We start from the raw sequence: 25,293 nt of genomic DNA on the forward strand, positions 1-25,293 counted from the left end.
GTCCCTCTGTGTCTCTTGGAGCTCTCTCTTCTCTGTCTCTCACTGTGTCTGTCCAGGTGTGTGTGTGTGTGTGTGTGTGTGTGTGTGTGTGTGTGTGTGTGTGTCAGTCTGTCTCCCTGATACCTCTGCAAGGGCTACTTTGGGTTAATGTATAGATGATGTTGTTACTCCAGTAGAATTTTCTTATTTTCTCCTTCCATTCAAGGCCAAACTTCTCAAGGTTTTTCTGCAGATGACTGGTTGTAGCTGGGCCTCAGCGGCAGCCTTGGTTCTAAACCTGTGTCCTCCGGGAGTCAGCACAAGCCCATCTTCCAAAAACACAAGTCTAAGGCCAGAAGTGTTGTGAGCGATGCATATTTTATCACTGTCTCCATGGGACAATGGGGGAGCCATTATATCACACACCACATCACACCACAAAATTCAATCAATCTTCCTCGTTTTGCTCTCTCCTCAGAATTCTTCGGAAAGCGTCACATTTTCATGTACTCTGCACTGGACGGATGAACGGGCATCGGAAGACCTGCCATATCTGCAGCCCCCTTTAAAGACTCGGTGCTACAGCAGGTAAGCTGCGGCTCACAGGCCATAGCCGATTGGGCCACAAGTGAGCACCTGACCTGGGGGCTGCCCCTCTATTGGTCAGCCAGCATCCTATGAAGTAGCCCAGCCTAGGAGCTAGTGAAGCTGAACCAATAAAATTAATCTGCTTAGGGAGTTTGGACGCGGCATGGGATGACAACCACACGGTTGTCAGTGAGAGAATCAGAATGATGTAGAAAGAAAAGGCAGGGCAGCCCTGGCCTGGTAGCTCAGTTGGTTAGAGCATCCTCCCCATACGCCAAGGTTGCGGGTTGGATCCCAGTTAGGGCACATGCAAGAATCAACCAATGAATGCATAAATAAGTGGAACAACAAAGTGCTGTTTCTCTCTCCCCCTTAAGTCAATACATTTTTTAAAAAGCAAGGACAGGTGAAGTATGGTAGCAATCATCTCAGGTAGAAACTGCTGTTTGGGTTCTGTACTTATTTGTTTGATAAAACAATAGGAAGTTATTTTGATTTTCTGAACTTATGTATGCTATCCCAATCCATTGATGGTGGTTTGAATATCCCATTGATTGTGATCTCACTGGTTACTGAAGCACATTCTTTTGGGAACCAGGACAGCTCAGTTATCCCAAATTGTCTCAGAAGCTACAGATAACTGAGTTTCGGCTGACTCAGTGGTCCCAGAATCAGAACAGACCCTAAATTGCCTCAGTAGCTACAGATAGTGCATTCCTGTTGACTCAGTGGTCCCAGAATCTGGACAGCACAATTATTCTAAATTGCCCAGGTGGTCCCAGATAATGTGTTTCTGTTGATTCAGTGATCTGTAGACCCAAAAACTGTACTTTAGATAACTAACTTGCTCAATCTCGCTTCTGTAAAATGTAAAATGCTTTTCGCGAAACAGGTTCCTCATTCCAGACCCAAAGATGTAATCAATACCTTTGTGATATTCTGCCAATATAAGCCAGATGTGGCAAGCTGTTCGGGGCTGCGAGGTTTGGAGCGCTGAATGGCTCCCTCATATGCCGCCGGCTTTCAATAAATGACTCCATAATTCAGACTTCTTGAGGCATCCTTTGTAAGATGGGGGTACCATACAACACAGGGAAATATTGTCCCGTGACAACAGAGCAAAGGAGGGTGAGAAGCTGCAGATCCTATTCGCCTGCTTCCCAGACCGTCCCCACACGGCCTCAGTGGGTTCTTGTTAAAGCTTGTTAAAGGGCCTGTCCGAATCCCTGAAACACCGCCTTGCTCTGAGCTATATCCCCCGTGTTTCACCCCGGCAAGCTCTCTCTCTCTCTCTCAAGCTCTCTCTCTCTCTCTTCCCTTTCCCCTCTGGAAGGCGGCCGGCAGGGTGATCGCCAATAAAGCCTGTGTCCTGGTATCCCATGGTCTCCGGCCCTCTGTTTCATCTTTCAGAGGTTAGGTATGCTGCTCCCTGGGGTCTCTGGTACCCTTCCTAGAGTTACTCTGACACTGAGGCCCTGGGGAAAGTGTGGACCAATTCATCGTTTCCTGACCTGAGGCTGGGGGAAGTGTCCCTGAGGGCTTTCCTCTCCAATCACGTCCTTCTCAGAGCCGCAGTGAGGACAGTTATTGTCCAGTGCTCTGCAGAGAGAAACCCCAAATCTCTGTCTGTGGATGGTGAGGCCCATTCGCAAGCGCCCACTGTTTTGTTGGGTCCCATGAGCCCCCTCCACCCAACGTACTCCACTCTGGCTGGGCCACACAATGCCAGGGGAGTGAAACTGGAGAATGTGTGGAAGTTGGTGGCTTTCATCTCCTAAACAAATAGCAAATTCCTCAGGGCTGCCGCTGCTGGAATTAAACAATGATGTGTTCAGGGAGGCTCTAAGGCGTTACCTTAGCAACGCCCAGGCTGTTTTCAGGCAAGACCTAGTTAAAGAGGAAAAGAGAACAAAAATAATAAAGGGACGCGTCTGGAAGGGGTCCAGGGACGGGGGTCTTTTGGCTGAATGTGTGTGTTGTGTGTTCTGATGTGTTTGCAATCCGCCTTTCAGCTAAGCTTCCTCCCGCTCCCCTCGAGTGTTCCACCGCTGGCGAGTTCACCCCCTAGCATACTAATGGGCGGCTGAGAAAAGACAGCATGATGCATGGGGGACAGGTTAGACAGGGAAAGACGTCACAGCTGGGACCTCCTGAGTGGGCAGTGACACACATGAAGCCTGCCAGGTGGCTCTTGAAGTCACAAAGGTCATGGGAGGAAGCAGGAGAGACTTTTAAATGTGGCCAGGCAGGGGCCGGTGTGGTGGACTCTGTCAGACCGTGCGGGGGGGACAGAAAAGATAAGTTTCCTCCCACCTTTCTGAATTCTTCTGGCTGGACTAATAAACAAGTTGGCATGAGGCATTCGCAGGAGGAAACAACGTTTAATAACATGGGTACCTCCCGAATACAGTGAGGACGAACACTGGACAAGCCCAGTGGAGACCTTCATGGCGGCCTTGCAAACTCAGAGAGCTAAAGTAACCCCAAAGGATGGTCTGAAATGAAAATGTTTTCACTAAAGGCAGTGTGTGGCAGGTAGTCACGGCCTAGGCTAGATTGACAAAAGTCAATCTTTACCTTAACTGAGCCCCTCCATTGTCTTTTGCATCTAGGATAACATACCTTTGGAATGTCAGGGCAACTCCCCTTTGTTCCGGACCCCTCAGGGCCCAGCCAGTGCACCCGAGCTGAGACTTCAATCCTCTCAGTGTTTTTATCATGTTCATTGTTGACTATTTAACTGTCCTGTACCCACCTATGTAAAAGATGTATCATTTTACTTTTTATCCAACCCCAGAGGTTCCTCCACTTTGCTCTCTCCCGCCTCCCTAACCTATCACCAACAAATTTCATGTAACCCACTTACATCTTCTCTTTTGATTGAAATGTATCAAATAAAGTGCAAAACTGTCATTCTCTGGAGTATTACCTCAATGCATTGAGATTTTGCTTCCTGGCAATTGTCAACAGCTCAGCTCATATAAACGCACAAAAATTCTTCAATGTTTCTTACATTGACATCAGGGAGAGGCCCAAGAAAGTAAAAGCCATTGCCTTAAATACCCCCTTCTTCAGCTAAAGACCAGAGCTGTTTGGGGGTGGAGAATGGGTGGACGGAGGTCATCTGGAAAAGGAGAGTAAACAAGAGTAAGATTGTTATGGAGATTTAAGTCCTGCCTTCTCCGCTGCTGAAAGTTTCTAGAGATTTACGTATCCTCTTCGGAGTATGGTGAGACACCTCACAAGTTAAATGTCTTTTGACACAGGGTAACTTCTACTTGGTTTTCATTTCTTAAAATTAACTAAAATAATCAATATCCCACCCTAGCCGGTTTGCTCAGTGGGTAGAGGGTTGGCCCACGGACTGAAGGGTCCCAGTTTGATTCCGGTCAAAGGTATATACCTTGGTTGCAGACTAGATCCCCAGCCCTGGTTGGGGTACATGTGGGAGGCAACCAATCGATGTGTCTCTCTCACATGGATGTTTCTCTCTCTGTCTGTCTCTCCCCCTCCCTTCCACTCTCCTTAAAAATCAATGGAAAAATACCCTCGGGTGAGGATTAACAAATAAGTAAGTAAGTAAGTAAATAAATAAATAAAATAATCAATATCCCAAAGAGGCATATTTGGGGGTGGCACACTCCACTCTCCTTCACTTGCTACTTGGTGTGGCCACCTTTTTTGTGTCAAAGTGGACTTAATGTAAGGTGGCGATCCCACACAAAAACAGACATGGCCAGTTCGCTGATGAAGCATGTTGGTGTGTTTGTTTATTTACTTAATTATTTTCCTATTTCCTGTCTCTTTTAGTAGAATGTAAATTTTGGTCCCCAGAACAGAGCCTTGCCCATGCCAGGTCTGTGGTAAGTAATGGACAGGGAGCCTGTTAAATGCACTATGGCGTGTGCAGAACTGAAATGTTCAGCAGCCAGTGGGAAGAATGAGTCGGGTCCCTATGCCGTCCCTGGAAAGATGGCCCTGGGAGCAATTTGCACAGTGATGCACATTTGCTCCTGGGCGTGACTATATTTCACAAATTCTTACAGCTAATTATTGGCGGTGCTACGTCTTGGAGGTGGGATTGGTGAGGAGTGTGGTGTGAGCCAGGACCAGGACCAGGCAAAAAGAAGCAGGACCAGTAGCTTGCAGAGAGAGAATTTACCAAGGTCAGGGGAGGGACCCACAGGAGGGAGACCTCAGGACACATCCTAACAGATCCTACCTCTGTTCCCCAAGGGCCAAGGGCTGACCAGGCCGCAGGCCCAGGGACTCTCCTGTACCTGCTCCCATTCCTGCCTCCACTGAATTGAGAGAGCCTGGGGGGGCTGGGGACTGGAGGGCGTCCACAGGGAGAGCAGCCCTTCACCTACTGTGTGGCATCATGGACTCTTAGGCTCCTCGCTGGAAACCAGTCACAGACATGATGCCAGTGGGTGGAGCAGACCCCTAGGCCGGGGTGGAGGGCAGTCCGGTGGGTTGACATGGGAGGGAGACTGTAACCAGGGGGACGTGCTGGGCGCTGACCTTCAAGGTCAGAGATGCTTTCTGCTTGGAAGGATGGGCAGGGCCTTCCAAGGAGAGGAAACCGCGTCATCGGGCCCAGACACAGGAAGACACCGGCCTTTCAGAAGAGACAGGAGGTGCCTGGGCGGGCAAGGTGGGCAAGGGGGCCACAAAGGCCTCCGCGATGGCCTGGCATCTGGGCCATATTCTGAAGTACATGGGAGCCACAGCCACCGGGGACCACAGAGCAGTGACAGCTCAGCTGTTTTCAGGACAGTGGGGGTGGGAGCTGGGCCAGAAGCCTGTCCTCCTGGTCATTCTGCTCCTTTCCTACTGTGACCACACACCCCACGCACACGCACTGCACACACACACCACACATGTACGCACAGCCCTCACATGCACACATACATACATACATGCACCGCACACAAACACCCACACATACCTCACATGCACACATACTGTGCCCACATACCACACACACATCCAAACCACACATCCACACACTGTGCCCACACATTCACACAGACACGCATTTACACATGCTATACCCACACACTAACCCCAGACAGCACACACAGTGCACCCACACATCACACACATACACTCAACATCCACAATCTCCAGCCCCCACTGCACTGCACCCACACACACGCATGTCCAGCACCCCGAACACTGTACCACACGGGGGTTGTGCCTCCTGTAAACGTAGGCAGGTAACTGAGCATGAAACACCTGAGGGAATAAAACGTAAAAAGTCTTTAATCTCTGGGGCTGTTGTTGGGCATTCAGACCCCAACTAAGGTTTGGAGCTCCTGGATTTAGGATGACTCCAGGGAACTCCCACCTCCATTTCCCATCAGAATCAGAGTGACTGGGTCAGGGCCACGAGATGTCCCCTCCTCAGCTGGAGCCATGGCGCCCTGGTCCTGCCCCCGTCCCTCCTTCTCTCCCTCTGACGCACTTTGGCACCTTCCTGTCTCCTAGGACCCTGTCCCCAGGCCCTCGCTGTGTCTGGGGCGCTCCTGGGATGAGGGCTAAGCACAGGTTATCTGTCCATCTGCTGGCCACTGGCCTGTTTATCTTCTTAGGGCTCTTTTCCCGAAATAGCTCGGGGTTATCTAAGCGGCTGGAGCCGCCTGACAGCTCCCCCTCCCAAGAAGAGCGGCGCTCATCACTGGCAGCTGTAAACTCCTTTAATCCAGGCCTGAATTCCACACATTATTAGGCCAACTGGAGACCTTCCTGGGGATGTGAGCACCTCCACCCCATCAGACCCCCAGCTGCCGCCCACGCCCACGAGAGCACCCTCCTGCCCCCTCCTCCCTCGGCAAGGTGGTCTGGTTAGTGAGCTGGTCATGCTGCTGCCTGGTTGTCTCACCCCAGCACCCGGCAGCCGGACACGTCTCTTCTAAGTCCAGTCATGCCCTCAAAATCAGTGAACTCAAAGCCAACCTCTTCTTCTGCCTTATTCAAACCTCCTACCTTTCCACCGTTCAGCCATGCCAAACCTTTCCTAGGCTCCTGGACTGAAATCTCAGTCACATTCCCGTGCCTTCCCATCCCCCAGTGCCCCTCACCGGGACCACGGCCTGAGCCCGGCCCCTTTCCTTAGGCCGGAGCCCTCAGACAGCTGCCCGGGACTCTGGCGTTCAAGCCTCGAGCCCAGTCTTCAACCAGCATCTCACCTGGCACTCCCTGGTCAAGAACCTTCCGTGACTCCCTGTCAAGGGCTGTATCAAATCTAAGCAGGCCTAGCCCTCAAGGTACACCTGCACTTTAGGTGACAGCATACTCCACTGTTCCAACAAGCATTGCCTCTGCCCCGGCCCCTCCAAGCTCCCCACGAGCAGGCTCTTTCAGGCCTCCATGCCTTTGTGCGAGCTGGCCTGCCCACCAGAAACGCCCTGCAGTATCTCCTCCCCCACCACCAAGACCTCCTCTCCCTGCAGGTCCCACTTTTGTTAAGTCCTCATCCATGCTCCTCGGTCATTCATTCATTCAGTGCATGTTAATTGAGCACTTGCTATGGGCCAGGCTCTCACTGACCAGCCACCCCTCTGAGCTCTAATGCCCGAGTAACTTCTGCCCCACGTTATTGCACAGGATCCCTGAGGTCTTGTATGTGTCACCATCACAGGTATGTGGGCCTCCACCTTGTCATAAGCTCCTGGAGGAGGACAGCCAGCCAGCCTCTGGGTGTCCCTGGGGCTCCTACACCTTCCAACGTCACCGTGGGTGGTAGCGGGTTCGTTTTTGTTTGGATTGCCAACTTTTCGTTCCATCAAATAAAGACATTTCTCCATGACCGCGAGGTCATAAACCACAGCACGTTTTGATACTGTGAAAGTGACACCAGGAAAGCAGGAAGGATAGAATCTCAGGATAAAGGACAATCCTTGGAGAAAAGTTCACATTTTTCTGTTTCTTCATTTCAGAACATGACTTCGGAATCAAAGGACAGTCCTTTTCATGGAATACATTTAGCAGGTTGGAAAGTTCTTCGTTCCTTTTCTTTTTTTTTTTCTTCGGTTCACAGGGGACCATCCACATCCTTCCCCCACCCCCCCACCCCTGGTGTTTGGAGCCACTGCCTGTGAGTCCCTTGGCTCAGCTCTCAAGTGCCTGGACCACTGCTTGGCTGTCTTTGGTTGTCACCTGAAGGAGCCACCGTGAGCCTCTTCCCACAAGATCCAGCCTGGGCGTGAGGGACGTGGCTGGCCGGGCAATGGTGACCCCACGCCCAGACTGTCATCCCTTCAGACCCTGGGACACATGGCCGAGTGTTGGCCCCTCCGCAGGCACACAGGTATTCTTGACACTGATTGCGCCCTATTTGGGGGGGTGAAGTCCTGGAGCCTCCGGGGAGGCAGGTGGGATGGGGGCAGAAGCAGAAAATGAATGGGTCCCAGAAGCTGACCCCCACCCCATGGCCTCACGGCTCTGAGCCAGGCAGGAGCCGAGCTGGGTGAGACCCCAGAACCTCTGTCTCCACCCCGGATTTTGCCGTCTCCCATCCTTGTCTGAGCTGGCGCCTTTGGGAGAGAAATACACACGAAACTTTCCAGTGCTCAGCCCGGGCCCCCTCCAGCCGCTTCCATAAAAAGCTATGCCATTGGACAGGAGAGAGAGCGAGATTTTTCCAAAGGATGTATGTGTGTATTGTTGGGAGCAGCAAGCATCTCCGTGAACTCCGGGTCACGGCACAGCCTGACAAATGGCAGGAAGTTCAGGACTTGGGCCTGACATTTTTACACAAAGGCTGCACAGCCCAGCCAGGTGAGCTGGGCCTGGGGACTGACACGGCCACCGCCCGGCACTTCCTGCCCTTTGTTGGCCCGTGTGCAGCCTTCCCAGCGCTCCAGCCTTTCTTTCGTGCCTGACTCCCGCTCGTTATTTATGGAGAGGAGCTCCTCAATATAGAAATGGGTGGATCCGGAGTCCGCAGCAGGATGTGGGAAGGCAGACTGGCAGGGTGCCCACCACCCGGGGCAGGATTGACGAATTAAAATAATGTGGCCGTAGACTCCCAATAATAAGCCTGTCTGGTATTTATATACCTGAAGAGATGTTTCCCGTGCTTCCCTGGCACGGTTCAGGGGCTCACGGCCGCCCATCCATCAACCCTCGGCTGGCACCGCCCTCTAGTCCTCCTGGCCTGCTCTGCCCTCGTCTGACTGTGAGTGGCTGAGTGGACCAGCCTGGCTCGACCCTCCGTCAGAGTGGGCTCCTAGAAGAAAGAGGCCCTTTCTTTCCACCGTAGGAAAATCTTTGTTGTCATCTTCTTCAGGGTTCTTCTTAGCTTCCAGAGAGCTGGCATTCGGGTTTGTGGTGCGTGTAGAACCTCTTTAAGTCCCCAGTCTTTCTTCAGTGTATCGGTTAGACTGGCATAATTCTGTCTAAAAGGTTCACGCCCATTCCTGATGTCTCCGATAGAAGACGTAGACAACATTTGAGGTGTTCCTGGCCACTCAGGGTCTTGGTTAGGAGTCCTGTGTGAGCAGTAGAAAGCCCTGAAGCCAGGTAGGACCAGGGGATCTGGGTGCCATTCCTCACTCTGCCTGGCTAGCTGTGCAACTTTGAGCAAGTTCCTTCACCTCTCTGCTTCTCAGAAGTCGGCTCAACTTAGTTCTCATGATCGGTGGTTCCATGATTTGTCTTGTACCGAGTGGTCGTACAGCGATGGCAATACAGAAGTTATTGTGGGGCAGAAGGCCATTTGCCTCACACACGTAACCACAGCTGGCTCCGTTCTCATTTTTGTTTTTGTCATTTTCCTTCTCTCCTACCTTGTCTTTAGGCTGATTTTAGACGGTGGTTAATGACTCATTCACAGTAGAACTCTCTCTTTCAAGCATGTGACTTCTTAATCTGCGGGAACTATATGTAAATTAAGAGTTAATAAGCCCAGAGTAAATATATGAGTGCATGTCTTTTTGCGTGTACTGGGTGCATATTTCTGACTAATCAATGACTTTTCTTTCCTTCCTACTGCTTGACTGTGTTCTAGCCAGAAGAGTTGTCAGAAAGATGAGATCTGGAACAGTGAGATACGACTGGACCTTTTCCATATATTCCTATGGTGCCTTTCAGAAGAATAGAAGAAATTTAATAAATTATTGTTGAACCAGATTGTCTTCCCTTCTACTTAAAATTCTCCTTGACTGTAAGTCAGCCTCGTCCGAGTTTATTTCTGAGCTAAGGTGCAGAGTGCAAATCCCTGCTCTTCCTCCTGCTCCCTACAAACAGTGTCCCCTCCCTTCCTCCTGGCTTCCTTCCCCCTCACCTGGAGCTGCCCCATCACTTCCCCCAGCCAGAGGGACAGGAATGAGCATGATTAGATTTCCCCTCCTCAGAGATGTGGGAGCCCCAGACATTCTAGAGGCCATACCGAGGCACTCCAGGGAGGTGGAGCCCAAAATAATAATTAACATTTGCGTAGACTTTAAGATATCCAGAGCACTTCCACATACTATCTCACTTAGTCAGCCCTCCAGTCCCGAGATAGCGCTGCCTGCACATGACAGATTAACTAAGACCAGGTCCCGCTGAGTTATTTGCCAGGATTAATTTGGGAGCCCAGGACTTTGCCCCGTGTATCCAACCATCTCAGCCAGAGGGGCTGCAGGGATGGTGAGAGTTGGCCTTGGGGTCACCTTCTTCCATGGGGGTAAGACAGTTACCTTTGATAGGGAATGTGAGGAGGAGGTAGAGGGAGCAAGCACAGGGGCTGAAGTAAAACCACAGCTTCCTGATGAGAACAAAGTCCTTTCCTGTAGATTCTGCTCACTTCAAGGTTGCTGCGAGGAAGCTGGAATTTGGGGTTAGAAAACTTGGGCTGATGCCCTGGCCGGGTAGCTCAGTTGATTAGAGCATCGTCCCGATACACTAAGGTTGTGGGTTCGATTCCCGGTCAGGGCACATACAAGAATCCACCAATGAATGCATGAATAAATGGAACAACAAATCAATGATCTCTTTCTCTCTCTTTCTCCCTCCTTTCCTCTCTCTCTCAAATCAATTTAAAAAAAAAAAAAAGAGAGATGGGCTGAACCTTGAGTTCTTCTGGTTCTGGGGAGAATTACACTCTGAGCTCCCTGTTGAATCTCTCGTCTGCAAAAGGAGAATGATAACACTAGTAACAGCAGTAATGATAACCCCACGACGGCAGCGAACACGCCTGCTCTGGTCCCTCCTCACCAGGCAAATGTGAGGACCAGTGAGTTGAGCAGATGCAGCTGCTCTTGTGACATAAACCAGAATACGCTGGCGGGTTGTCTTTGTTTTCATTCATTGTGAAGATATTTATTGAACACCTGTCCCTCCACCGTCCTCTGCTTTGGTTCTGCTGGGCTGTGGAGCAATGTGGGCCAATTCTTTTATGTGTTTATTTATTTTCCTTCTTGATTTGAGAGAGGAGAGGATAGAGAGAGAAACATCCACTTTGTGGTTCCACCCAGTCATGCACTCATTGGTGGATTCTTGTATGTGCCCTGACCAGGGATCCAACCCACAACCTTGGTGTATCGGGATGATGCTCTAACCAACTGAGTGCTGGGCCAGGCCAGAAGAGCGGGGCCAGTTCTCCAGGCATCCGTGTCCTTATTTGGATAATTGTTTTTGCAGGAATAAGTGACGTCACTTGTATGGAGCATTTGCATCTAACATGACGCCTGTCACAGAGGGAGGAGCGCTCCGCAATCCTTAGCTCTCTCTCCAAAAGCACCCTTTGATGTCACACCCTCTCTGAACAGGAAGATTTGGGTCTTTGTGCCCTGAGCTTAGTCACTGGCTGAAAGACTCCCTGCACCCCACCCCCAAGCCTGTCAATGCGGATGAATACAGACCTTTGAACCTGACGCATTCCTTCAGTCTCGGAGGGTGTTGTGTGTGTGTGTTCTGGGTGCCTTATCTCTCCATTCACCACAGGCTCCTGGAAGGTAGGGGCCTACTCAGCTGGCCCAGTTCCTCTCCGAGGGAGGCCACCAGGAGGGACAGGCAAGCTGTCTGGTCTCCCCAGGCCGGGGAGAAATCCCCGGCTCTAGTCCTATCGATTTCCTCTCTGGCTCAGCACTGAAGTGTGAAGTGTTCTGACCTCCCAGCAAGGAGGTGTCAGGAAGTGCCTTTGACACTTAAGGTGAAGGAAGAATAATTTAGTAATCTGAGGAACATTGCTACTCTGTTTTCCCAGACACAACCGGCCAGGGAATGAAAAGGGGCTACAAAGACTGTAACCCGGCCAGTATTTCCCTGGCTCCGAGCTCCCCAGCTCCACCCTCCTAGGAGCCCAGCCTTTCACTGGGGAGTGTGCCATGTAACACTGCTCTCCAGTCTGGCCACCAACATCCTGCCCTCCTGCCTGGTTCTGGCCCAGATGGTACCCATGTGCTGATTAGGACAGGGGCCCCAGCTCTGGGCAGGCCACACCCACTGCAGGGCTTCCCTCTCCATGGGCACAGCAGCCCTCCAGGTTCCTGCAGAGATGGCTGCTGCTGCCACTCTACCCACATCGCTGCTGCACCCTGGACGGAGCTCCTGCCCTGCAGCCTGGCCCGTTACTCTAGAACCTACGGATGGTGATGCTCTAGCTCTCTGCCAGCGGGCTGCTGGACTCACCCACGCCCTCCTGGAGACGCAGTCCAGCTTCATGTCGAGCCCTCAGAGTCCTAGGGGTTTCAGTCTAATTCCCTCCCAAGCCTGAGGCCCCCCCCCCCGCCCCCTGTAGTGCCTCTCTTGAACCCCTTCAGTGATAGGTCCTCCTGGGCCACCCATTTTATTTTTTAAATTGCTTTCACTGCTAGAAAATTCTTGCTATGGTTATTCAACAAATATTTGTTGTTGTTGTTGTTGTTATTGACTTCAGAGAAGAAGGGAGAGAGAAATAGACACATCAAGGATGAGAGAGAATCATCCATTGGCTGCCTCCTGCACGCCCCCCACTGGGGATTGAGCCCACAACCTGGGCATATGCCCTTGGCTGGAATTGAACCCAAGACCCTTCAGTCCGCAGGCCAACGCTCTACTAAGCCAAACCAGCTAGGACTCAACAAATCTTTATAGAAACCATTTCTAAGTCCCAGTCTCAGACCTCAATCCTGGGGACAAGACAGACTGAGTCCCTGCTCACATGAAGCTCAAGCTTAGGTGCGGGGACAGATAACAAAGAGTATCCCATGGTAATGAGATGATTTCAAGTAATAAAAAGCACCAGGAAGAAAACAGTGTGGCAATAAGGAAGCCTCCCTGAGGACCAGAGGGGTCAGCCGTGGGATGGTGAGGCTCCAAAGGCAGAAGTGGGCCTAGGAAGGCTGGCAGGGTGGGGCAGTTGCTGGGGATGAATCTTTGCCTCAGCTATACCAAGGAGGTAGGCGAGGAGGAAAGAAAGAAATGGGGACTCAATCCTCACCTTATAAGGAAACCTTTTTAAGGCAAAAACTGCCACCACCTCCCCCAGCAACACAACCTTTCTGTATCACCCCATTTCCCACATGTGCAGCCACTTCTCGCCTCCCACCTTCGGGCCAGCATGTTCCCCCACCCTCTCTGGCCTTGGCAAACTCCTACTGAGTCATTGAAATCCAGCTCAAAAGTTCCCTCCTCTGAGCAGCCTTCCCAGATTCCTACCAGTGGGCAGAGGTAGCCGCTCCACCTTGCCTCCCCTGCCACGGGGCTGCTCCCACTCCTCACGGTGGCATGAAGAGCGTGGGCTTGGGAGGCAGACCCTCCTGGCTCCGCCCCACCAGCTGTGTGATGGGCTGCTCTAAGTATCACAAACTGGGTGGCTTAAAGGAACAGAGATGTATTGCCTCATGGATCTGAAGGCCAGAAGTCCGGGTGTTGACAATGTTGGGGTTCTAGGGAGAACTTGTTTCAGCCTCTCAACTGGCTTCTGGTGACAGCTGCAGCCCTTGGCTTCAGACACTACCCCCATCTCTGCCTCTGTCTTCACAGGGCTGTCTTCTCCCTGTCTGTCTGTCTGTCTGTCTGCACGTGGCATCCTCCTCCCTGTGCCTCTCTCCTCTTCTTGAGAGGACACAGTCATGAGGGATTAAGGGCCCACTTTATTCCAGTGTGAACTCATCTTAATTTATCTAATTACATCTGCAACAACACTAGTTCCGAATAAGTTTGCATTGTCAGATCCTGGGGGTTAGGGCCGTAACATATCTTTTTGGGAATCAGAATTCGACCCATAACACCGGGGTAAGTTTAATGTGCTTTCTTCTCTCTAAAACATATATCTTCCTTCCAACATGAAGATTAAATGAGCTAACGGGCATCCAATGCTTATATATGGCAATAATAAACCTTCACAAAGGTAGCTGCTAATGTGAATAATAACTGGCCCGCCCACAGTGAGTTCTGCCAGGTAGAGACTTACTCCTTTTTTTTTTTTAACCCCTGGTTTCTAGCACAAAGTCTGTGCTCAAAAAGTTTTGCCTTCTGGCCCTGGCCAGTGTGGCTCAGTTGGAGTGTCGTCTTCAATTCTCCATCAGGGTACATACCCGGGTTGGGGCAGGTACCAGAGGCAATTGCTCGATGTTTCCCTCTCTCTCTCCCTTCCTCTCTCTCTAAAAACATTTTTTAAAAATTTGCCATCTGAATGAGCAGCTGCCATTTTGAAGGCAATGTTAAGATCAAAAGAATCGATTTTGAACATCTCTGTTCCCATTAAAGAAAATTCATTGGGAGAAAAATCGGGCAATGGTTCAAACTTTCTTGGATAAGTTCTTTTTTTAAAATATATTTTTTATTGATTTCAGAGAGGAAGGGAGAGAGATAGAATCAATGATGAGAAAGAATCACTGCCTCCTGCACGTCCCACACTGGGGATCGAGCCTGCAACCTGGGCATGTGCCCTGACCAGGAATCAAACCAGAACCTCCTGGTTCATAGGTCAACACTCAGCCACTGAGCCATGCCGGCCAGGCTTGGATAAGTTCTTTTTTTTTTTTTTTTTTAATATTTTATTGATTTTTTACAGAGAGGAAGGGAGAGGGATAGAGAGCCAGAAACATCGATGAGAGAGAAACATTGACCAGCTGCCTCCCGCACACCCCCCACGGGGGATGTGCCCGCAACCAAGGTACATGCCCTTGACCAGAATCGAACCTGGAACCCTTCAGTCCGCAGACCGACGCTCCATCCACTGAGCCAAACCAGTTTCGGCTTGGATAAGTTCTTAATATACTCTGGGTGCCTGAGAAGTATCTCAAAATTTATTAAATTATTAAATTAAAAAATGCCTCAAATTTTATCTCAAAATATCTTCAAATTATTATCAAAGATCCTTTCTAAATTCTGTGAACAGCAAGGAACTATTGTTAATTGATCTTTTAATTAATGCTTATCATAAGCAATATATCAGTCCTAGTACAAAGAGCAGGGTAGTTTTCAAAGCTCTTCAAAAAGTTTTGCTTCTAGAGGTTCAAATCATCTTTGAAAAGGGCAGATGTTGCCCTAGCCAGTTTGGCTCAGTAGATAGAGTGTTGGCCTGCAGACTGAAGGGTTCCGGGTTTGATTCTGGTCAAGGTCACATACGTGAGTTGTGGGCTCCATCCCCAATGCAGGGCATGCGGGAGGCAGCCAATCAATGATTCTCTTCATTGATGTTTCTATCTATCTCTCTCCCTTCCTCTCTGAAATCAATAAAAATATATTTAAAAAAAGAAAAGGGCAGATGTTTTCTTCCATTTGGAACATAAAGAAACTAACACTTTGAGAGCGTCCTGGTATCACGTGATGGTAGATGGTAGAACAAAGAATAGAAATACAACGTTTTGCTTTGCAGATTTTCTCTGGAGATCGATTCATTTACTCAACCAGTATTTACTGAGCATCTACTATGGCCTTCCCTACAAAGTGCTAGGCCCCAGGGATGTAAGAGTGAACACAGAGACGTGGCCTGCGGCCTCATGGAGCTGTGAGTGAGGTGGGGGAGGCCAGAACTGCGTGCACAGAGAGATAAGCCCAGGGACCAGCCCTGCTATGAAGGCAGAGGAGAAGCCCTTACCCTCTCAGAGTCTCTGAACCTGGAATTTTATCTAAGCCCCTGAGCTACATGGTTGTCAGGATTCTTTCCAATTTGAGAATCCGTGAATTCCCACGTGGCCTCTTGGAAAACCGCTCTGGCTGTGGGAGGCGGGAGGCTGGGTTTAGTCTCCAGCCCCGGCAGCCGCCCTTGCTCAGGCAGCCCTCCCGAGCTGCGGGCTCCGCTCTGTCTCTGCTGCACGGAGGCGGATCGCACACCCCGGCTGTGCACTGCGTGTAAATGTTATCGAAAGGCCCTGGTGACGGGGAAGAACAATGCTTCAGAGGTTAATGAAGTCATGGGAACCTCAGTGCCAGATCCCAGCCCCGTCCCGTGGCTGCTGTTGGTGCATATCTGGGCCAGCTTGTTTATCTTTGCAGGTCTGCAGCTCTGCCCCCGTGGTGGCTGCAGTAGTTTTACTCACTCAGTAGCAAGGAAGAAGGACACCTGGGCTAGATACCTTTTCTGTAGACCTAAGCTCCCCCCTCCCCCCGAATGGAGTGTGTCCAACCCATAGAGTGAATAAAAACCCTTAAAAATGCCAACCAATCAAGGCAGTTGGTTAGACCCTTGGGAATGTGAACCGGAGAGTTGGGGGCAGTGGTGTAGAAGCACGGGGTTGATTCTCATTTCTGATTTTGCAGATGGGGCAAGTAGCCTTGAGATGTGAAGGATTCAGTGATGAAATGAATAGTTCTGTGTCTTTAACTTGAATGCAGGTAATAGTCTACAGCTCCTGTGTATTATTACGAAGTTTTAGCAACTGAAACAGTAAGGCTAAGCCCATGTCCACTTTTATTTGAATTGGGTGGGCTTTTGGGGGGATACAGGGAAGTGTGGGTTTTGACAAGTATAGGAGGAGTTGTGTGGGTGACGTAATCATTTCTTGAGTTGAGAAAAACACTCGTAGTCTGCTTCATCCATACTGTATGTTCTGGACTGCTCCGAGGGGCAGACATTTCATCTTAACCATGTTTATGAGAGACTGCAGACAAAATTATAGTACAATGAATATCACTAGACATTCACGCACCTATTCGCCCTCTGAAGAGTGTGGTTTTAGGAGTCAGGCTGCTGGGTTCGAATCCTTAATAGCTATGTGAACTTAGGCCAGTTGCCTAATTTCCATTAATGACTCAGTTTCTTTATTAATAAAATGGGATTAATGAACAGTTCTCATGGAGTTGTTGAAAAGACTAAATGAGGCTTTGCGTTGAAACACCTAGCTCAGTGCTAGCCCATAGGGTACGGCAAGGATCAAGAAACTCAGACATTACTCACCTTATTTTTATTATCAGGTGCCAACTCTTCAACCATGCTAAGGATGGGATGGACACACAGAAAGAACTCGAGGTCTGTATGTGTATATAACTAACAACACACATTCAAAGTCAGACAATGAATTAAGGCACTACCCTAGGCAAGGGGACCCCAGCAGAGGATGTGGGGGCCAGGTCAGAATAGGCTGCATGATACCTGAGCCTTCAAACACTATGACAGGCGGAAAGTAGGTTAACTCCAGGCACGGGGAGAAGCTAAGGCAAAGACTCAGGGGGAACACGTGTCATAGTTGAATCTGAAGCGCTGTCTCTCTCTCTCAGTGGGACAAGAGATTTTCCATCTTCCTGTTGGGTCAGAATTTGGAGACCTTGCCGTGTTTGAGCAAGTGAGGGATAGGATCACATCTGATTCCAAGGACAACACTCTGGTGGCAGGTGGAGGGAAGGCAGGAGAGGAGAGAGGTGAGGGTACAAGATGCAGAGTGGGTGTGGCTGTCAACGGTCCAAACCAGACACAGCCCTTTCCTCAAGGAGCTCGGAGCTCACTGGGGAAACTGGACACAGGCATGTCAGCATCCACGTAACAAAGCCACGTCTTCTACCCTCAGGTGGATGCCAGGGAAATTAAGTTTTCGTTTTCTCATCTGCAAAATGAGTTAATGGGAATATATAGTATATAGTATTTACCTCTCCGGATCGTATGAGGATCAAACCACGTTAGGAAAGGGAAGTGTTTAGCACATGCCCATAATATAGGCACAGCTCCATGCACTACCACTCAAGCACACAGTCTGGCCCTGGGCAGCCTCCAGGGTGGAAGAAGCTAATTGCAAGCTGTGTTTATTGTCCCAGGCAGAGGAATGCGGGGGATGGTCAGGGGCTAAGTGGGAGATGAGATGGAAAGCAGGTTGGGGCGTAGGTATCAGGAAGACTGAGCTGAAGCTGATGCCTCAGGCTTGTTTTACTTCCACTTAATTAGGAATTGACTCATATCTCCTTCCCTCAGTTCCATCTCCCTGATCTCTTCCTTTGCTCCTGCCCTGGGACCTGTAGCTTTTGAGTTGGGAGATGGACAGCTGCATGAATGTAGATAATCCTGATGGGGAGGCAATGGGCTACGTTAGAACAGAGGCTGGAGTTCTAGACTGGTCTGGAACCACTACTGCTTACAAGCTGGGTGAGCGAGGACAAGTCAGCTCAACTCTCCTGGCCTCCTTTCCTTATCATGTGATGAGGCAGTGGGCCAACGATTTCTAATATCCACTGAGGCCCAGGCTCTCTCTGAATCGGAGGTGTCTGGAAATTCCAAGAGTAAAGGTTAGGTGCTAGGTGGTGCCTTGAGGGACCTGGTATAAGCCGTTCCATTGCATCTGATAGTGAGGGACAAGCTGATGTTCCAGGATGGCTGCACACACCTCTTTACCTGCTGCCCTGGCACAGCTGCTCTTCTGACCCTCTGACCCAGGATGCAAGGCGATCAGAGAAGGAAAATGCCTGGTGAAGAGCAGTAATGGTTAAGAGCACAGAATACTGTCCCTGTTGCTTATGGCTCATCACAGGAGTGAAAGCACTAGGAGGATGTGGGCAGTGGCATTCTGCTGACACAAGAATATTACCTTCAGTTATTCAGCTGGTCAACTAGGTATCATGCACTCCCTTACATTCTCACGGTGATTCTGCAAAATGGATGTTGTGATTTATTTTCTAGGAGGCTGCAGTTCAGAGAGGTTAAGTAAGAACCTGAGGTCACACAGCTACTAAATCGAAGAGCAAGGATTCAAATGCTGACTGACTCACTCCAAGGCCATATCTCATCTGCCATAACAGATAGTGTCAACCTCATACCTTCAGCGACGAAGTTGCTTTTGCCTGAGATCGGTCCTTCTCTCCTCTCTACTTCACATCCTATTTCCTGTAACGTCCTTCTTCCCCTTGGCCCGCAATCATGGATGCTTCTCCCACTTTGAAACAAACCAACACACGCAAACCCTTCCCTCGACCCGATGTTTTCCCTCCTTCCTTTCACACCCCGCCTGATGCTTCCACTGCCTCATCTTCATTCACTCCCCAAGTTACTGCACATTGCTAAAGTCATGGTCAGGCTGTCATTAGAGTTCAGTCCTTGCAGCAGGTGACACTCTTGACCACCTCCTTCTGATGAAAACTTTCTTCTCCCTCCATTTCCAAGGCACCCTTCTCTCTTGGTTACCTCCTATGCCGCCCCCGGCCCCTTCCTCAGCTCATTCTGTGAAGTTGGAAGGGCTCTGCCTCCAGGCTCTTGTCCACTGCAGGGTGTTCCAGGCTGATCACCTCCGCTCATGGCTGCAACCCCGCCTGCACATTGATGGCTCTCCCGTTTCTATTTCCAGTCCTGACCTCAGGTCTGAGCTTCAGGGTCACAGATACAACTTCTAGACGTGGCTCCTGAGTGCCCCAGGGGTCTTTAGAGTCAACATGTTCACAACTGGACTCATCATTTTCTTCTCCCCAACTTGCTTCTCTTCTTATGTCCTCTATCTCAGTGACATTGAGCCACGGCACTTGGGGTAGTCCACCCAGGAACCCAGGTGGGAAACCTGGACTCCTAGACACACTGCCATGCCTCCTGCCTGCAACACACCATACACCAAGTCCACACTGAATGGCCACCAAGTCCTATCAGCTCTGCCCCACAGTACCTTCTTCTTTCCAGCGTGACTGCTGCTCAGGCCCCTCAGTGCTGTGCTCACCTCCACATCCTTCCATTCACTACGGCTAGAATGACCTTGCTCATATGGAAAGCCCATTTTGTCTCTTTCTGCTTGTGACCCTTCAGAGATTCTCCGTTGTCTAAGGGTCTCACCCCTATTGGTCTCTCCAGCCTCTTCTTTCACTCCTTACAAACCTTACACTCCTGTAGTTCCCAGGGCCCCTCTTCACTTCCACGTGTGGTTCCGCCTGCGTGAATGCCTCTCCTTTTGCTCTTCCCCTGGTGGAGTCTTACTCCTCCTCCAAACTCTGTTCCCCCCTCAGGAGCCTTCCCTGACCTCCCCAGCCCAGCTGAGCCTGTGTCGCTCTGCTTCCCACACGCCTGCTCACGGCACTTGTTCCAGCCCCTACGGCACTTCAGCTATGCTTGTGTTCAGGCGGTGCTTCTCCTGAGAGGGCAGGGGCTGTGCCGTCCCTGTCTGCATTCTCAGCACTGTGCACAGGACCTGGCACACGACGCTAGAGTAGATGTTGTTGGATAATAATACGTAAGTGCATGACTTTGGGGAGAGGTTCCCAACCCGAACCCCAGCTGATATTCATAGAATCACACAACTTGGCAGTCAGAGATAAAGCCCAGCCATGGAGATAAAACCCAAACGCGTCTTTATCTATTCAGCCCATGTGCATTGACAACCTTTTTGGGGTTAGGCACCAATGTACTGGGCACTGAGATTCCAAGATGAAGGAAATGCCGCTCCAAGCTCCCAAGGAACTCCGAGGTCAGGGGTTAAGAAACCAAAGCGAGAGCATCCCTGGCACCTTACGAGCAGGTGCTGTGGCTTCAGGATGAATCGCTGTGTGCTTTTGTCCTCTGTCAGGGGTGTGGCGGCTGGAGGCTCTGTCCCAGCTCTCAGTGTAGATCCTGTGACTGGGGATTAAAGTTATTTAGGGTGAGGATAAAGAGGACTTTACCAAACCTGCATACATTTAAGGATGCGGGCAGCAACGTCACGTGGGGCCGAGAATCGTGACCCTGACTTTGATAGGGACCAGGGGGAAAACCATTTTTAACCTCGTGCCATAGGTTCCTGTGTATTATCTCCCAGTTGGTATTCTTGTTTGCATTCAGTATCTCCATCTATAACTATGATGTGGCTTGCTGTTCTGGGTGGTCTGAGGAAGACCCCACATTAAGAAGGTTAAAATCCTCGAGGGCAGTGGTCGGCAAACTCATTAGTCAACAGAGCCAAATATTAACAGTACAACGATTGAAATTTCTTTTGAGAGCCAAATTTTTTAAACTTAAACTTCTTCTAACACCACTTCTTCAAAATAGACTTGCCCAGGCCGTGGTATTTTGTGGAAGAGCCACACTCAAGGGGCCAAAGAGCCGCATGTGGCTCGCGAGCCGCAGTTTGCCGACCACGGCTCTAGGGGATCTAACTCATGCATTCATATAAACAAAATATAATAAATCTCTAAAGGATTGTGGGATAGCATCTATAAAATGCTTTGAGTTTTGACTAGAAGCTCAGGTGATCTGGGATATTGAGTTTGCTAGTGTGGGCAAGATGTTAAGTAGGGCCAAGGACATAGGCTGATTACCTGAGGACAGATCACAGGTGAGCCCTAAGCCCAGCCAGCCTCGGCCTCATTCCTGAAAGCCCATTGTGCACGAAGGGGGATGGGCTGTTGGATACTGGGCAGGGTCCAGAGCTAATTTTGAGTCTTTAGCTACAAAGACTAGCCTGGTTTCCTAAGCCTGGATGTCTACTCTCATTTTATTTGGCACGATCAGGACCAATTCCAAATCCTGTGAATTTAAAATGCTCCAAGGTTTTTTTTTTGTTTTTATATTTTTACTGATTTCAGACAGGAAGGGCAAGGAAGAGAGAGGAAAAAACATCAATGATGAGAGACAATCATTGATCCGATGCTTCCTGCACACCCCACAATGGGGATCCAGCCTGCAACCTGGGCATGTGCTCTGATGGGGAGTGGAACCCTGACCTCCGGGTTCATAGGTCGACGCTCAACCACTGAGCCATGCCAGCAGGGCAAAAAATGCTCCAAGTTTTGAAATATATAGTCTCCCTTAATGAAGTTAACATGTTTTTCCAGAAATCGATTCGTTGAGTGCAAAAACTGTTTAAATCAGACAGCATACAATACAAAATTTTTAACGCTCCGTTTTTTAAGGGTACACTTGGTTTCTGACAAACAAATCTTTTGTTGACATGGATATTAGGGGAACAGTACTAAAAAAAATATCAAAGATAGTCACACATCCCACAGTTTTATAGGGAACACCCTCTGTCTTTCCCATATGCAGCGTGGAAAACAGGGCCAGCACGATCCTGCAGAAACTTCCTGACGAAAACAGCCCGGTCAGCCGTTCCCGAGCTGCAGCCCGGCTGTGGCGCAACCACAGCCAGGGCTGAGCGCTTCCTTGGCGACTCCGGAGATGCTGTGCCTCGGGGCAGCGCCTGCGTGCAGCCGGCCTGAGGGGCTCAAGGAGTATGGGGTCCTTGGCGCGGGGCGGGGTCCTGGGGCCATCCCAGACCTAGCTGGCTGAAAGACCCGATTATCTACCCAATAATCACGTGGCCAAACCCGGGTTAATCACCCTCCCGCTCTAGGAACGCTTTCCGCCCCTGCGCGTCCCCCCTTTTACCCCGCCCCCCCGCACCTGCGCTGCCGCTGCGCTTGCTCTGCAGGGAGCCACAGAATCTGCAGACACCGCCGCCCTGCCCCCCACCCCCCCCCCCCAACGCATCGTCAGCTTTTGAAAAGAAAACAAGGAGGGGTGCGCTCTTTTGTTCTTTCACTGGGTTAACTCGGTTAATGGCATTCAACTCCCATCCCCATCCCAAATTTGCAAATTTCTCGCCAGGATGTCGAGCGCTGGCCACTTCAAGGATGGGGATTTTCTGTGTTCCTGGCCCCGTGCTAAGTGCTCTTCCCTATCATCTTAGTTAAGCCTCAGAGCCACGCACCCTCTGAGGGCAGGTGTTGTTATCCCTGTAACGCAGATGGGAAGGAAGACCCCGGGCACGGAGAGTCGCTTGCCCCGGGCCTCTGATGGCGCGGCTGGGTTTGGAGCCCAAGCCCATCTGGACCTCAGAGCCCTAAATCTTTATTGCTGTTCTTTATTTAGCAAGATTAAGAATAACAGCTTTAAAAGAGAATAAAAGCTAATACTTATTGAGAAATGTCTACTTGCCAAAATGCCGTGCAAAGTATTTTTCCAAACTAGTACTCTCAGAGGCAGGTCTGCCACTCACCAGTTATATAATCCCGAGCAAGTTTCTTAACCTCTTTTTGATTCGATTCCCTGTCCGCAAAAGGAGGCTAAAAATACGGATGTTGTGAAGAGTTAAACGAGTGAATATATGCAAAGCTCTTTGACTGGCACATATTAATCCCTCAAAAAAACGTGCTTATTCACTTATTTTGACCATCACCTCCATTTCACAAGCGAGGAAGGTAGGCTTGCAGAAATTAAGCAACTACTTAGTCCAGATTGCCCCGTGCACGCACTCTGCAGCACAGACCTGCTCAGAAGTCCTGCGAGGTGCGGGCCTGCCCGCAGGTGCGCTGCACCTGGCAGGTGGGAGACACGCTTCCCGGGCGTTGCAGAACGCGCTGCAGCCCGGAGGCCTCGAATGATCCTCCGTGGACACAGCTGGGGGCTCGCCTTGCCCCGGATATGGGCGTGCGAAGGCCGGGGCTGTGCGGAGGTCCCGTCGGAACCCCCCAAAACTAGTCGGGCGACATCCTGAGCCGCCAGCCGGGAGCGGTCAGCGCGGAGTCCCTCCCTCCCCCCTCCCCCCACCGAACGCCCGTGGCCCACCCCCCACCAACCCGCTCCCGCCGCGCTCCCCCTCCCGCCGCTCTCCAGGGCGGAGTTTCCTCCTCTGCTCATTGTTCGCGGCCCAGCGCCCGCCCAGCCCTGCCCCGCCCGGCACTGCCGCCGCCAGCGCGCTCCGGGGGGAGCGGGGCGGCGCGGACTGGACGGAGTCGCAGCAGCCGCTACCCGGACCGCAGCCGCGCAGACACCGCCCGCGACGCAGCCGCCCGCCGCTCCTCTGCCGCTTGGCTCCGAGCCCCAGCCCAGCTCTGCCGCAGCGGCCGCGAGGAGGGGCCGCCGGAGCGCCACTCGGGAGCACGGGTCCCCGCCCGGCCGCCGCAGCCACCGCCAGGCCTCCGCGAGCGGCGCCCAAGCTCTCACGACCCGGGCGCTCGGACCCTACGCCAACCGCGCAGCCACCTGCTCCGGGCCCGGGGCCGGGACACGATGCGTTCCGCGCTGGCCCTCTCGGCGCTGCTGCTGCTGCTGCCTCCGCTGCCGTCGCTCTCCCAGGATGGTAAGTGGTGGCCCCGACCCGCCGGGACCCCGCCGGGACCCCGCCGTGCCCGTGCGCTCCGGCTGGGCGGGCCTGCGGTGGAGCCCGCCGCGCCTCCAGGCCGGCCCGTAGCTGCCTGCCCCTCCGCCGACCTCCCGCTCGGGCCCCACACCGAGTCCTGACCTTGCACCATCCACGCCCCTTCCAACCCGGGAACGCGGCAGGTGCCGGCCGGAGCGTGGATTGTCTCTGGTCCCGGGTCCGGGGGGAGTGGGCGAGGAATTGTGCCGGAGCGGACGGGATTTCGGGCAAAGAGAGCAGGGACTTAGGGCACCACGCGGCCCCAGGCTTTCGCGCGACCCTCAGGGTCTGATCACTCCTTTTCTCCGTGTTGGAAGGGACGAGGGGCGGTATTGTGCGGTCGTTGATTCCAGGCATAGCGGCACTCCGGACGCTCAGGAGAAAATCCCCGAAGCAGGTGACAAGCCTCCACTCATGGCCGACGCGGGCGATGTGTGACTGGTTTGCCAAGCAGTGTGTGCAGGCTCAGCCCACCGAGCCGTGCTGGGGCAGGTGGAGGGGGAATAAGTAGACCTTCCCCCGGCCCCAGAATCACCTGAAGTCCCTGCCTCCTTGTCACCAAAGGATCCCTTCTTAGCGCGTGGCCAGGACCCCTGCTCCACCCCCTTTGCATGCACAAGCGGAACTTTGCTCATGCAACTTGGGCTGCACCGTAGGAACATACCCATTTTCCTTCTGAAGGTAAAATGTTGCCTTTTTGGGGGGACAGGCGGTGGCTGCAAACCCAATCAGAACAGGTGTCCCACAAGCCGCTGGGAACGGCTGGGATCTCAGCCCCAGACAGAGGTGCGTATCTTTCCTGCCCACCTGAGCACGAGTCTGCGGTGAGGACGAGTGAAGTTCCCACCCAGGGCCAGGGGGGCCAGGGGGAGAGCCCAGCCAGGGGAAAACGCTGCTGCTCGCAGGTGCTGGCATTTGGGACTCAACTCAGCGGGAGGGTGGGCTGGGACGGCGGTACTGTGTAGTCTCTCTGCATGGGCACCGCTGGGAAGCTGCGGTGGTGCGGAGGGCTGGCGCTCGGCACACAGGCTCCACCAGCCTGGCCGGAGAGGGAAGGGCACTCCCCGTGAACAAAGGGTGTGCCCTGGAGGAGGGGGCGCAGTGTGAGGAATGGTGGGAGCAACTCAGGATGGCAGTCCCTGAAGATTAGTACAACCGCCAGGGCTGAGAAGATGCTGGAGAAAGCGCTCTCAGTCCCGCTCGCAGGGCAGCCGACTTCCCTGTGGGCCTGGCCAAGCACCCTCTCTCTGTGAGGCGCTCTCTCAGCGCCACCAGAGGGAAAGGGTTTAGT

General features: G+C 51.8%; 1 protein-coding gene across 1 annotated transcript in view; it reads left to right on the top strand.

Annotated features, from left to right (window-relative positions):
* Positions 1–25,293, top strand: part of PODXL (podocalyxin like) — an 86,309-nt gene that overhangs the window by 17,728 nt on the left and 43,288 nt on the right. Inside the window, exons 4-5 of the mRNA XM_028159083.2 lie at positions 458–567; positions 23,515–23,942. Coding sequence (XP_028014884.2) covers positions 458–567; positions 23,515–23,942 — 538 coding nt within the window. The remainder of the gene's footprint in view (positions 1–457; positions 568–23,514; positions 23,943–25,293) is intronic.

The sequence above is a fragment of the Eptesicus fuscus genome, chromosome 14, assembly GCF_027574615.1.
Source record: "Eptesicus fuscus isolate TK198812 chromosome 14, DD_ASM_mEF_20220401, whole genome shotgun sequence".
Lineage (NCBI taxonomy): Eukaryota > Metazoa > Chordata > Mammalia > Chiroptera > Vespertilionidae > Eptesicus > Eptesicus fuscus.